The sequence below is a fragment of the Neomonachus schauinslandi genome, chromosome 6 (genome assembly GCF_002201575.2).
Source record: "Neomonachus schauinslandi chromosome 6, ASM220157v2, whole genome shotgun sequence".
Classification (NCBI taxonomy): Eukaryota; Metazoa; Chordata; class Mammalia; order Carnivora; family Phocidae; genus Neomonachus; species Neomonachus schauinslandi.
In genome coordinates, this window is record NC_058408.1 from 139,231,255 (window position 1) to 139,246,351 (window position 15,097).

General features: G+C 34.3%; 1 protein-coding gene across 1 annotated transcript in view; it reads left to right on the forward strand.

The window, feature by feature from the left end:
• Nucleotides 1-15,097, forward strand: part of ATRNL1 (attractin like 1) — an 814,868-nt gene that overhangs the window by 155,299 nt on the left and 644,472 nt on the right. Inside the window, exons 13-15 of the mRNA XM_021699729.1 lie at nt 16-134; nt 3,638-3,770; nt 7,593-7,774. Of these exons, the coding sequence (XP_021555404.1) occupies nt 16-134; nt 3,638-3,770; nt 7,593-7,774 (434 nt within the window). The remainder of the gene's footprint in view (nt 1-15; nt 135-3,637; nt 3,771-7,592; nt 7,775-15,097) is intronic.

The following is a 15,097-nucleotide window of genomic DNA, read 5'->3' on the forward strand; positions in this document are numbered from 1 at the left end:
CCCCCGGTACCGCAGCTGCTCCTGATGACGGATGTTACAGATACGCGGACTGTGCCAGCTGTGCTGCCAATAGCAATGGGTGCCAGTGGTGTGATGACAAGAAATGCATCTCCGCAACCAGCAACTGCAGCGTGGTTAGTATCCGTGGGCCATCGGTGCTGTGGTCCGATCATTAGCTTACCATCTCGTGCCCTTGTACAGAGAGCACTTTACACATCGAGACACTTAGAAAATACGGAGGGAGTCCCTCCCTGTGTTGCAAGTTCTCTCCAGTTTCTTGCTCAACTTTGTCAGTCTAGATTCCAGTAACTTTTACTTCCTCCCATGTCCTTTAAAAATGACTATAACTATGAATGTAGTCTTCTGGGCTGATAGATACATTATATAGATAAGTATCAGAATGATTTCCATGGGGTTCTGGTCAGACATGCACATGCACGGTAGTGGTGTGGCCTGATGTTTTGTTTACATGCTTTGTGTGTAAGTTTAACCTGAGGTTGGCAGTGGCAGTTTCCCTTTATCTCTGTCCATCAGTGGTTCTCAACCAGAGGCAGTTTTGTGCCTCAAGGGACATTTGGCAACGTGTGTCGACCTTTTTGGTCGTCACAACTGTGGGGCTGCTCCTGGCATCTAGAAGAGGCCAGGGATGCTGTTAGCAGTCCGTAATGCATTAAGTGTCCCACAAAAAACAAGTATCTGCCTCAAAATGTCAAGTGTTAAGTTTGAGAAACCTTATTCTAGGTAGACAATTAAAAAAAATTACAAATTAATATTTATGGTAGATGAAAATGGATTAAGAGCAGCAAAATTAACCTTTTAAGTGGGTAGTATCAAAATATCCCATGTTTTCAAGATGTCAACAATTTGAAAAAAATTTCAGAAAGTATTAATAAGTATAGCATTAAAAGGATTAAAAACTATAGTAGGACCAAACATTCTCTTACTGAGCAAAGGCTTAAACAACTAAATGATGTGCTTACATATTTTCAACTAAATGTAACATACATTATTTCTTTTTTTGAATTTGTATTAATCACCGAAAGTACTTGTTTTTTAAGATTACTATGTGGAGGTAAAAGGTAAAGAAAAGGGAGTTTGAAAACTAAGTAAAAAATTTTTATTGTATCAAAAATTTTCTTCAGTAAGCAGTCATATTTCAAAATATTTGTTTTATGGTTCTGTACTAAAATAATACTCAAAACTTAAAATGGAGGAAATTTTTCAGTTATTGACTCATCAGATTGAAACCTTTGCTTTCATACATATTGTGTTGGTATATACTTTCTGGCAATATAAGTTGCTTTAATAACAGATATACTTTAATTTTATATGAGTTTTAACGTGAATAGGACATGACTCTGCTTTAAAAATTTGAATTACTTTTTTATATTTGCATTAATATTTATCTAATGGGGGTTATTTTAGTGAGTAATGTGGAAATAGGAGTTAAGTAAAATAAAGCATGGGAATAAGGGAGTAAAATGAATAATGTTATTAAATAAAAATTATAAGCAGATTGTGTTTAAAGCTTTGTTGGATAACCCTGAGTTTAGACATTGTGTTTAGACATTTATACTAAATGAAAATATGCGTACCTCAAAAATTGTGTTATGTAAATCGCTATCAAGGATTCGTTTTATAAAGTGACCTTATACTCTCTATTTTATTTTTTATAATGATGTATTAATAAGGAAGGCACTGGGTGAGATGGTGTAAGTGAGCAGATGGTACTCACTTGTAATTTAGACTTTGATGTAATGTCTTTTAGATGGTTTCATCAGAATGTCTGGTGATTAAGCTCAACTAAACGCTAATGGTTACAGAAAGGTCTGTGAGATTTTAGTGTAAATGATGTCCATTGATACCCTATTTTGTTATTTAGTCGTATTTACTCCCAAGTTGCATATTTTGTGTTCTAACAGCTCAAATAACCTGCTTACTTATCTGGTTCATTAGGCCAAAAAATATCAGCCATGTTTCGGAATAACAGTCAGCTTTCTTTCATCATTGATTAAATTGGCCCTGTGTGGGACTGGAATATAATTTCATCTATTGTACTGATTCAGTGTCAATAAACGACTTTACTGTTTGTAATGAAGAGCAATGGAGTTATTTGGATGGTGACTCTAATGACGTCATTGTTAGTCTAAAGACTGGCATTAAAACTGTTCTTCTTTCTTTTATCCTAACAAGTTGTTTAGCCATTCTCCTGTCATTTTTACGGGTTATTCTATTTATCAGATGATTCAAGTAAATTTATTCCTTTTCAGTTAGCTGACGAATGTTTGGAGTATACTCTATTACATAGAGTAATGCTAAGATTTATATTCTATATGAAGACAGAAAGCTACAAATTAGAAAAAGTAACAATAAGTAAAAATGTTCTGAATGAAAATGTGGTGACTGAATAAGAGTCACAAAGTAATTGAGATTTAAAAAATGTATCTTTTCTGATTTTGTTAGGGTGAATAAAGACAAACATTAGTATCTATCTACTTTTTATCTGTTACCTTATAGTATATGTAAGTTGCTCTAAAGAAATAAACATCTTTGGAATTGAGGTGATTGCAATGTATTTTATGTGGGAAAGTATAGTAATTTATAAAAAAATAAAAAATATAGTAGTTTATAAAAAATATAAAAAAATATTTAAATTATCTAAGAGGTTAAAAGTTGCTTCAACCATTTTTATATGTGGGATAGGTATAACTAAATTTTAACTGTTAACTTTATTGACTGAAAACAAGTATTTAACTCCCTTAATTAAAGCCTGAGTTAAGCATTTGTATCTATAGAGAAAAAAGAAGATTGAAGTGGGGCTAAGCGTTCAGCATTAAGTTCTTTTTTTTTTCTCAAGAGTCATGGAAAGAATCGAGCCAAAAATTTTTATCATAGATATTGATGACATCATATGAAATATCTGAACCTTGATGTATATAAGGAACTCCCACCAAAGTCCCTATGTTGCCTATTTTTTTCCTTTTTTTTTTGACCTTTAATCTTTAATCTCTTAATACTGGAATTTAGTTGACATATGGTTATGTTGTATGGTAGGATTGATCAAAGTCTGACCTCTGTGGCTTCTTTGCAGCCACCATAAAGGAAATGTGACAAATACAGGAGAAATGTCAATTAACCAAAATGATTATTTAGTGTCTGTGGAAATAAAATTAGAGTTATCACGAAAATAATTTATCTTTTTAGATTGTATTTGATTTTGATAAAGTATCTCTTTACTTTTTACTACTTATCATTTCTACTTCATTTCTAGGGATTTGCATGATCGTTTTATTATGACTAGAATTCTTTCATGTGATCATGAAGAGAAATGACTCTACATTGGCTTTATTTGTTGAATTGGAAGCCTATTATCAGATTCAATAGAAAAGATTTTCATTAGATGGTTTCTGTTTCAAATTGCCAAATTTGTACATTTTTTTCCAATAAACACATATTGTAGTTCCAACAACTATAGTTTAAAGAAATGAGTAAAAGAGATTCTGATTCAGTAGAACTGGATTTGGGATTAGAAATCTGAACTTTAAAATTCATCTGGTGATTCATATATATAATGTAGTTTAAGAATTACTGCTATACAAAGGTAAAAAATAACATGCTTTATCTTTTAACTTTCTAGTCTGTGAAAAACTACACCAAATGTCATGTGAGAAATGAGCAGATTTGTAACAAACTTACCAGCTGTAAAAGCTGTTCACTAAACTTGAATTGCCAGTGGGATCAGCGACAACAAGAATGCCAGGCTTTACCAGGTAAAGATTTCAATTTGGTAAATGAATTTTATAGTCCACAGATGAATACCGTTATAGTAAAGAGCATTTAGTAAGAACATTCCAGTTTATAAAATTAAATCAGTAGCAAATAAACAATAATATTGGAGTAATAATAGCATTGTTTCTATAAGAAAATTTGTATGTTTGCTTCCAATTCTTTTAAGATGTTCAGGATTTCTTGTATTTATTATACTAGTGATTATATCTTAAAAACAAAATAATAAGCACTCAGACTAATATCCAGATTTAATGAATGTTAACATTTCAACCTATTTGTTTTGTTTTTAAGTGCCCTTTATCTTTGAAATTCTGGGAACTATTTTTTACTGACTACTTTTTTATTATAAATTACAATCTTTGTAATAAGTTTTATATGATTTAATGAGAATCTAAGTTATGTAAGCCAGAGAAAAGCCCATTTTGAAAAGCAAATTCAATTTATTTTTTACATATAATACTCTTCTTAGTAGACTCTAAGTACTCTTCCTTTTAAATATAAAAGGTAAAATCAGAAAATAGAAGAATAATATAGGTATTTAACCAGTTCCATCTTCTTATCATACAGGTAAACTGAGTCATACACTGGTAAAGCAACTTGCTCAAAGCTGCATGGCTTGTAAAATGGCAGATGTAACTACTAACTGGGTGTTCAGTTTTTGCCTTTGTCTATCCAGTGGTTTTGTTTGTTTTGTTACATTTTTTCAAAGAAAAGTTTCTGTGCCTGTGTAATTCTAAAAAGTCCTTGGAAATCCCATCAAAGGATTTATGTCATGCTTAGAAGTTCATGTAATAAAATAAAAATTAGAATGCCCTTAAAATACCATTCAGATTTTAGAATATTTAAATTTTGGGCTTTGTTTATATACTGACCTTTAAAATTTTTAAACAGTGATCTGTGCATGTGTGTTAACTTTGAAAAAATTAGAGATTAATGCAGTTCTAGATTTTGAGAAGCAATAGTGAGATGACACTAAACTTGAAAGTAATATTGATATCTAAATGTTAAATTCTAAAATCAACATGTAGATCAGTAAAAATACAAAGTTGTTTTAAAAATTTTGGACCAAAGGGCCCCTGGTGGTGCAGTCGGTTAAGTGTCATGATCTCAGGGTCGTGAGATAGAGCCCCGTGTAGGCTCCGCTCTGGGCATGGAGCCTGCTTAGGATTCTCTCTCTCCCTCTCTCTCTCCCTCTCCCTCTACCCCTTTGACCCCATGTACACACACACACTCTCTCTCTCTCAAATAATGTTTTTAAAAAAATCTTGGACCAAAATAAGCTTTGACTGAAGGAATATATATATTTAAAGGATGATTGCTACAATAAGAAGGGAATTTGATTGCCAGTGGAAGTTTGGAAAAATAAGTGAAGTCACGTTTGGTAGTACCCATCTACTCATTGCCCAGGAAAGAATGTTAGTTTGGTATGAGGGCTCCACTTGGCCAGGCTATTTTGGAGAATAATAAATACCATACAGTAAATACAATAAAAATTACATTATAAACTAATTCCCCTTGTTCTATGTTCATATTTACTAAGCAGCAATTTGGGTATATGTAGTTTGTTTTCCACTCAGCTTGTCTTGAGGAAGTGAATGCTCCAGATGGAGGACCCTGTCTATCCAGAGTTGTGCTTTTCCATGAACATTTGTGAATTGCATCTTTTCATTGATCTCATATAAACTTGGCAGTTTGAATTTATCTCACTAAACTCATTTTAAAAATTTACTGCTCCCCATTTAACTCTGAAGTTGAGTTGATGGTCAATATTACAAAGCCTAAACCATCAAAACATTCAGGTCAGTGGTATACTTCAGCCCCAAAGACCCATGCATTTGTTTTCATTTGTGTGATTTGTCAACCAGGTGTTTTTGTCTCATTAAAAAATGAGACAGGCGAAAGTAATCTAAATCCTTCCTTGATTCAGTAAGGTCACAAAAGCCATAATAAAACAAAACTTTTGCCTTGTTTCCTTAAAGTGATTAGGTACTTCGGATTCCAGAAGACAAGGAAGATTGCTATAGGGATAACCTGAAAAAGAACATAAAGTTGTTTTAAACAACCTTATTAAATGATAATTATACTTTATTGAGGTATTACTATGTTCTAGGTACTATTCATAGTACCCAATTCAGTAGGGCAGCAGTTATTAAAGAACAGGAGTCCCATGCTCATGGACTCTTTCAGAGGGTCCATGAGGTCAAAACTAGTAATACTAAGATATTATTTGCTTTTTAAATTCTGATTCTGTCATGGGTTTACTATGGAGTTTTCCAAAGTCTACATAATATATGATTCCAATAGATTGGAGACGTATATGAGACTACAGTTGTCTTATATTAAACCAACATTAAAGAGAGTTGCAAAAATGCAAAATAATATTACACTTTTCACTGTTATTTTCTGTTTTGAAGACTATAATTCTTTTAAAATAAAATCTACTTTTAATTTTAAGTTGTAATTTTTCCCCCCAACATTTTATTATGAAAATTTTCAAATGTACAGAAAACTGGAAAGAATCCTAGAGAGGACACCCACCCAATACCCTCACCCAGATTCTACACTGAACATTTTGCTCTGCTTTATCCCTGATCTATCCATCCCCCTATTCATTCATCAGTCTGTCTTAATTTTTTGATGCCAGTGGCCTGATTTGAATTGTCAGCTTCTCTTTCTCAGGGAGAGAATTTGATGACATGTCTCATTTGGGCCTGTATATAGCATAAAGGGGCAAGACACCCCAAAAGCTAGAAGAGTGTGTTTGTAATGAATTTTTAAATTATAATTTTAAGTGAATAAATAAATATATTTTTAAATGGTCAGTTTTAATTTTTAATATGGTCAAAGCCAATAGATAAAAAATGCATAAAGAAAAGATATGTGAGGTCCTCAATAATTTTTAAGAAATAAAAAGATCTCGAGACCAAAATGTTTGAGAATTGCAGCTTTAGAACATTTCCAGAAATTTTGCACTACTGCATCTAAAGCCAAAAGTCGGGGCAAAAGGCACCGATACATTTAATGGGTATGGACACTAAAATGTAGTTAGACTTTATAGAACAGTGTATTAATGAAGCACTGCCTTATTAACTAGTACATACTAGAGCATAACTTTATAATGTATTTATAAATGTGTGTTTTAGAAAATAGGCACTTTTTTAAAGATCAACTTGTATTCTAAGGATAAACCACTCTTATTGAATAGTATGCGTAATGTTAGAAAGACTTGAATACCTGTATAAAAATAAACATTAGAAAGCAAAAATTATAGCTTCTTTATTAAACATAAAAGAAATGAGACTTCTCTCCCCACAGTAATAATTAAAGAATCAAAGAACCCAGCTTATTTGAAAATAGTGCACCTGGGCTATGGAAATTAGATACGGAGAGGAGGAATAACTTTGAAATTGCTTTGGTTATGTGCAGGTTATTTTCCTTTTAAGTGATCTTGTATAATATAAATTGGACCCGGAGACGTAAATATAGTAGTGATTTTATTAGTTGCGATACCATATGCCAAGACACTAGAAAACCTAGCAGATAGTCAATACATTTTAACAGATTTTATAGCCATAGCTTATATTATGCTTAAGAGTTAAAGAAAAAATTAGGATCTTCTGTTTTTATTCTTCACCAAACTATTAGATAAATTTTATTTAGTGAATTGTATTGATATCCTTAGAATTTTTATCATTGAAAGTTATTTAAACAAATACAGACATTGTATTTAGAATTCTAAAATAACTGAAAAATATACATGCCTTTTGGTAATCTGAAAATAAGATATAATTTTTTTTTATTAGCTCATCTTTGTGGAGAAGGATGGAATCATATTGGTGATGCTTGTCTTAGAATCAATTCCAGTAGAGAAAGCTATGACAATGCAAAACTTTATTGCTATAATCTCAGTGGAAATCTTGCTTCATTAACAACCTCAAAAGAAGTAGAATTTGTTCTGGATGAAATACAGAAGTATACACAACAGGTAACACCTCTACTTGTTTATATCATGGAAATATGCAGAAAGTCCTATAATCATTAGTAGGGTTCATTCTTTTTGTTTTTAAATAAATTATTTTTACTAAATCTTGGAAGTAAAGTGGAACTGACTTCAAAAGTCAATTGGCACGAATTAATCTGTATATGTATTTGGGAATAAGATTTTCTAAATTACTCATCTTGTGTTTTGCATAGTAAACCACTATATTTCTTACCAAGAAATCATTTCATATGAATAAATACACTTAAAATACATGTGTATAAAATTTAAAAATTTGCTTTTTTTAAAGATTTTATTTATTTATTTGTCAGAGAGAGAGAGAGCATGAGCAGGGAGAGCGACAGACAGAGCAGGCAGAGGGAGAAGCAGGCTCGCCCCTGAGCAAGGAGCCCAATGCGGGACTCGATCCCAGGACTCTGGGATCATGACCTGAGCCGAAGGCAGATGCTTAACAACAGCCACCCAGGTGTCCCAAGAATTTGTTTTGAAGTGTAATGACTTCGTAACTTGAGATGTCCCTTATAATTAAAACACTAGAGGGACAGCTGGTTGGCTCAGTCAGTTGGGCGTCTGACTCTTGGTTTCAGCTCAGGTCATGATCTCATGGGTCCTGGGATCAAGCCTCTCGTGGTCTCTGTGCTGAAGGCAGAGCCTGCTTGGGATTCTCTCCCTTTCCTTCTGTTCCTCCCCCGACTCAGGTTCTCTCTTTCTCTCTCTCAAATAAATAAATAATAAAAATAATTAAAACACTAGACCAACACATTGGTTACATTTGCATATATGTGTTTTTTGTGAGTGTGTGTGTCTGTTGTGAGTTGGGTTTTTGAATTATGTTACTTTTTTTAGGTGTAGATTTGCTTGAAATAATATACTAAGGGTTAGCAGAAATAAAACCAATTTTTAAAGTATGTAGAAGCTATTGGAACATACAGCACTTGGAAACTGTTTCACTATTCAGGGGGTTTTATGGAAAGCATTTCCATAAAAAAATGGAATATTTCTTTGAAAACTGGGTGATAAATATTAAGGAGGGCATGTGTGGTGATGAGCATTGGCTGTCACAGGCAACTAATGAATTGTTGAACGCTACATCAAAAATAATGATATACTATCTGTTGGCTAATTGAACATAATAAAAAATGAAAACTATCAAAATATTATTTTATAAGACATTTCTAAGGAATTTACAGTATTTTCCACTGTTGGATTGTTAAAATACAGTCAACTCTTAAGAGTAGATTATGTAAGGAAATTTGAAAATAATTTACTAAACCTAGTTTTGAAATACTTTATTTAGTTCATGTACTTACTTGAAATGTACTAATATAAACTGTCGTAGCATCATAGCAGATTTTTGTATTTTGTTTCAAAAATAAAATTAGAACTCAAAATAGATCAGGTGATAAGACTAAACAATAATAAATGCCTCAAATCTGTAGTTTGTACTAGATTTGGCCTTATGTTTAAGATAAAAACACAACACACACATAGACACCCTATGGTCAATAATGCACAAAGTAGCATAATTTCTATACAAATAATATAGGTGTATCTATAATTCAGCTGTTACTTTGAAAACTCTATTAGGCCAGATCTCAGCGACTTTATTTTGACTTTCAGTTACGATTTTTATTTGGACAAATAGTGTATTGGTACTTCAAAACTCCACTTCAAAAGAGACAATTTTGGCTTGAAAATATTTTAGAGAAAATATTACCAATTACTTGCTATAGAAATACTTAAGTAATGTTTTCTTGGTATAGCTGATTTTAAAGCATGAGGACTGTATCATCAAAGTGATGGAGAGCATGCAATTGGGCATACTGCTTATCTTTAAAACTTAATAGCAAGTTAATCTCTCCAGCTCTATATTCTTCATCTGTAACAGGGATAATAATCATAGCTACCTTGTAGGTTTATTGTGAGAAAAAATAAGATAATGCATATAAAGAATATAATTTTTATTTTTGAGTGTTTACAGTAATTATTATTGTTTACATTTTAAGGTTGTCATTTTTGTATCAGTTTTCTTACTGCTGCTATTACTGCTATTTCCAGGAATCATTATTTAGAATTCTTAGGTAACTAGATGAATTTATTTGATGAATAGTTAATACTGATATTAATTGTGGAAAAATATTTGGCCCAGACTACTATTTTAATTTTTCCATGGTGAATGAGAAATCCTCCCTGCTGCTCCCCTCCTCCTGCCCTCCGCTGAGTGCCCTGGGTAGTTGTACTAGAACCTTTTATCTCTTAAGATCATTCCTGATTTTTGATGAAGAATAGGATACTGATTTTACTTTTATTACTAACAGAGGAATATGCATCTGGTGTTTAAACAGTGATATAAGAACAGTTTTTATAAATGTTAAAAAAATTAGGGGGACTTATGCACACTCCCTTTTGAAAATTGTTTTTTTTTCCTTAATTAAACTAGTTCTTTTTAAAAATTTTTTAAATTATGTTATGTTAATCACCATACATTACATCATTAGTTTTTGATGTACTGTTCCATGATTCATTGTTTGCATATAACACCCAGTGCTCCATTCAGTACGTGCCCTCTTTAATACCCATCACCAGGCTAACCCATCCCCCCACCCCTCTCCCCTCTAGAACCCTCACCTAGCTAACTTTTGTAGGACTTTGAGTTGGCCAGCACATGAAGATATTTGCAGGGAGGCAATAGAAGCATCTGTGGTTTTTTTTCTTTGTCTTGTTTGACAGCTACTAGCCTGATGGCTGGAAGGCAAGATGTATATCATTTCATGTAGGAGAGACACCAATTGATTTTTTCAAAAATATTTTAGAAAAATGTGAGAAGATATATTTGTAAAGTTTTATTTTTAATTACATGGTTATTATAAAACATAAATTAATCTTATATTCTTGTGATGCCAGGGGCTTCATTTCTTCATTTATAAAATTGGGAAACAGTTACCAATGAGCATTTAAAGATTAGTTCTGTTGAATATGTATCACTTATGAAGTATTATTATTGGTAGGTCCACATTCTTTGAGCTTTAGAAAGTACTAGTATTTGGCATTACAGCTCTCTTGCTTTTTTCCTTGTTCAAAATATAGTATTTTTAGTTTTTACACTATAATCTTGAAATGTGCTATTTTAGAAGTTGTGTATTTCAAGGTTTCTTGTGTTCCTCATTTTTTCTTGCTTGTTATTATAGATCATAAAGATCGGACTAACAGTTATTTTGGATGTGTGAGGAAATTAGATTTGAGAGTTTGTGGACTAGCATGTCCTAGGAGAGAAAAATGTTTTATTTCATTAGAAAGCTGAGCTTTAGCAAAATTTCAAAGATAGGAGCTTCTGCAAGGTGACATTCCATTAAGCATACCTTTATGTAAAATGAATTATATCCCAAGTCATTCCAGTTGTATACACTTAAGATAACCCTTCCTTGGCAAATAAAGACAGGCAAATTCAGGCAATTTAAAGAGATATCCTGGGTCAAATAATCATTTACTTATCGGAAATGGCTAATGAAATGTTGTAATGATTTATGGTGTGCTGCAGTAAATTTTCATAATATAGTAATTTGTCTTTGATTTTCAACTGCCTGTCCAGTTCATTTACTGGGTAATAGTTACTTTAAATGTTTTATCAATGGCTTCATTTTTCTGTTTCTCTCCTCTTCCTCTCAGATCCTTATCATGATGAGTTAGGGAGTAATATTTCATTTTAAATGACTTGTCTTTACTATAGATAGTCGGAAATGTAGGCAGAGTCACTGTAATGTGAAGCACAGTCATTAATCTGGAATATCTATGTTGGATTGACTCCTGCTATTACTATCAAGAACTATAAAAACGTTATAGTTTTTTGTTTTCAAAATATCTTTCAGAATAATGTATGAAATATATGGTGATTGCAAGACAAAGCAGCATGTGTATTTTTATAATTAGAAACATTTATTAAGTACTATCTCTGTCTCAGGAATTGGATGGTGCAAAATAACCATATCTGTTCTAATGAACTTTGGTTCACGAAATTTATTGACTACCTACTATCTGTACAGTATTTTACTAAGTGATATGAGATCTGTCATAATGAATCTTCATAGGGTATTTTAATTGTATTTAAGAAATATTTGTTGAATGTTTACTATGAAATTTATTGTAGTTTTACACCTTGCAAATTTCTAGGTCTATAGCTATCTTTAGAAACTCGGTAGGACTATTTGTATAACATATTTAGAATAAACACTGGATATATCTATCTTATATCTGTATGTTAAACACTCAAATAGAGAGACATATTTTTCTCTCTCCTGATAGTCCACAATGTAAAAAAGGTGATGTGGAGTTTTGAAATCACCTCGCGTTATAATATTATTAACTTAGTAACTTAGAAAATAAATATATTATGTATATTAAGGCAGAAGTGTTTAAGAATCATGTCAGCAAGATGACAGGATGGAAATTTCCAGCTCTTGTTCCCTCACGGAAACATCGGTTTGAACAACCATTCATATACAAAAATATCTTTGCAAGAGCTAGGTAATCTATGTAAGAGATTATAGCACTTGGGAGAAGTGCAAAAATAAGAAAGGACAGTTTTACATTACCTGCATCATCCCTCTCCGAAGCCCATGCATGGCAGTGAAGCATGGTGAGAGAGATCTTCTGCAAAGGGGAAGGAGAGTGAAATGAGCACCTGACATTGCTGTTGACCCCAGCTCCAGGGCTTCTCTAGTGAACCCCGGTGCCCAATTGGTTCCTGCTGACCCAGACCCCAGGCATGCTCCAGACTGATGACATGGCCTCACACTCTAGGCTGGCCTCCTGTGGCCCTAGGCTCCAGGAGACCTAAGGTCCATGACCTTCCCAGTATACTCTAGTACTGGTTCCTGTGGACCCAAGACCAGGCTCACCCCTGGAAATTCAAGCTTCAGGCCCTTCCCTGCATACCCAACCTTCAGGCTTACCCCCGTGCTCCCAGGTACCAGGCCCATCCTTCATGGACTCAGAACCAGGCCTGCCTCCAGGGATCTGGTCACCAGGCCTACCCTAGAGACCCTGGCACCAGGTTAGCCCCCACAGACTCTGGACCAGGTCCATACCCATGAGTCCAGGTGCCAGGCTCACCCCAGCACTAAGCTGGCATCCATGGATTCAGGATCGAAAATTATCCCAGTGCCAGGCTAACCTCCATGTTTCCTTCGGTCTGTCCCAAGAAATTCAGGCTCCATATTGGCCCTTGTGGACCCAGCTGCAGGCCTGCCACCATGGACGCAGGTTCTAGACTTGCCCTCATGGACCTAGTTACCATGCCTACTTCAATGGACCCTTGTACCAGGTGGCCCCTGTGCACCCAGGATCCAGGTCTGTACCTACATAAACAGATTCTGGACCCACTCCCACGAATCCAGGCAGTTGGCCTGCTCATGTGGACACAATCTCCAGACCTACTGCAATGGTCCTAAGCTCCAGGCTTGTCCCTGTGAATCCAGGTACCAGGCAGGTCCCTGTGGACCCAGACTCTAGACCTGATCACCCACTGACCTAGCCACCAGGCTAGCCTAGCTGAGTACTCCAGCAGTAAACCCGCCTATGGATTCTACTACATAGCCCTCTAGAATTTCTGGATAAGCTGAATGATGAAGAGTTTCCTTACTGAAGTCCATCCATAAAGATTGAAAGAAGTAGTTACTTTTTCAAATGAGACACCAATACAAAGCCACAGGGATCACAAAAAATCAGGGAAATATGACACTACCAAAGCAACAGGGTAAAATATCAGTAACTGACCCTAAATAATGGAAAACTAAAAACTGTCTGACAATTCAAAATAATCATCTAAAAGCAGCTTAGTGAGCTAAAAGAGATATAGATAGACAACTAAATTATATTAGGAAAATAATACGTGAACAAAATGAGAAATTTAACAAAGACATAGAAATCATAAAAAAGAACCAAACAGAATTATAGAGCTAAAGAGCACTGTGATTGAACTAAAAAAATTCATACAGCACTTCAATAGCAGACATTGTCAAGCAGAAGAAAAGAATCAATGAGCTCAAAGACAAGTCATTTGAAATTATCCAGTCAGAAGTGGAAAAAGAAAAAAAGAATGAAAAAAAAGTGAAGAAAGCCTATGGGACTTATGATAGACCATCAGATGCATCCATACCTGGATTATGGGACTGCCAGGAGGCATAGAGAAGGCAAAAAGGGGTAGAAAGCTCTTTAAAGAAATAGTAACAGGAAACTTCTCAAATGAACATCCAGATCCATGAGACCCCAAATAGATTAAAAACATAAAGAGACCTTCACCAAGATACATTATAACAGAGAGCCCAGAAACAAATCCATGCTTTTATGATCACTTGATCATCAACAGAGGTGCCAAGAACACACAATGGGGAAAGGACAGTCTCTTCCGTAAATGGTGCTGGGAAAACTGGATATCTTCATGCAGAAGAATGAAAGTAGACCCTTATCTCATACCATATACAAAATCTGAAAATGGATTAAAGACACAAGTGGAAGACCTGAAACGGTAAAAATTCTAGAAGAAAACATGGAGAAAAGGCTTCTTGACAGTGGTCAGGGCAATGATTTTTTGGAAATGACCCTGAGAGTACAGGCAAGGAGCAAAAATAGACAAATGGCATTGTATCAAGCTAATAACCTTCTGCACAGCAAACAAGGCAATCAGCACAGTAAAGAGACAACCTATGGAGTGGGAGGAAATGTTTGTAAACCATACGTCTGGTAATGAGTTAATGTCCAAAATATATAAGAACTCAAATAACTCAATAGCAAAGAAAACCCACTGAAGAAATGGGCAAAGGATACGAATAGACATTTTTCCAAAGAGAATATATAGATCGCCAACAGGCATATGGTAAAAAGCTGGACATCACTAATCATCAGGGAAATACAAATCAAAATCAAAGTGACACATCATCTCACACCTGTTAGAATGGCTGTTAACAAAAAGAAAAGAGATAAGTTGGCAAAGATGTGGAGGAAAAGGAACCCTTGTACACTGTTGGTGGGAATGCAAATTGGTATAGTCAATTTGAAAAACAGTATGGGGGTTCCTCAAAAAATTAAAAGTAGGGCGCCTGGGTGGCTCAGTTGGTTAAGCCACTGCCTTCGGCTCAGGTCATGATCCTGGAGTCCCTGGATCGAGTCCCGCATCGGGCTCCCTGCTCGGCGGGGAGTCTGCTTCTCCCTCTCCCACTCCCCGTTTGTGTTCCCTCTCTCGCTGTGTCTTTCTCTGTCAAATAAATAAATAAAATCTTAAAAAAAAAAAAAAAAAAAAAAAAAGAAAAAATT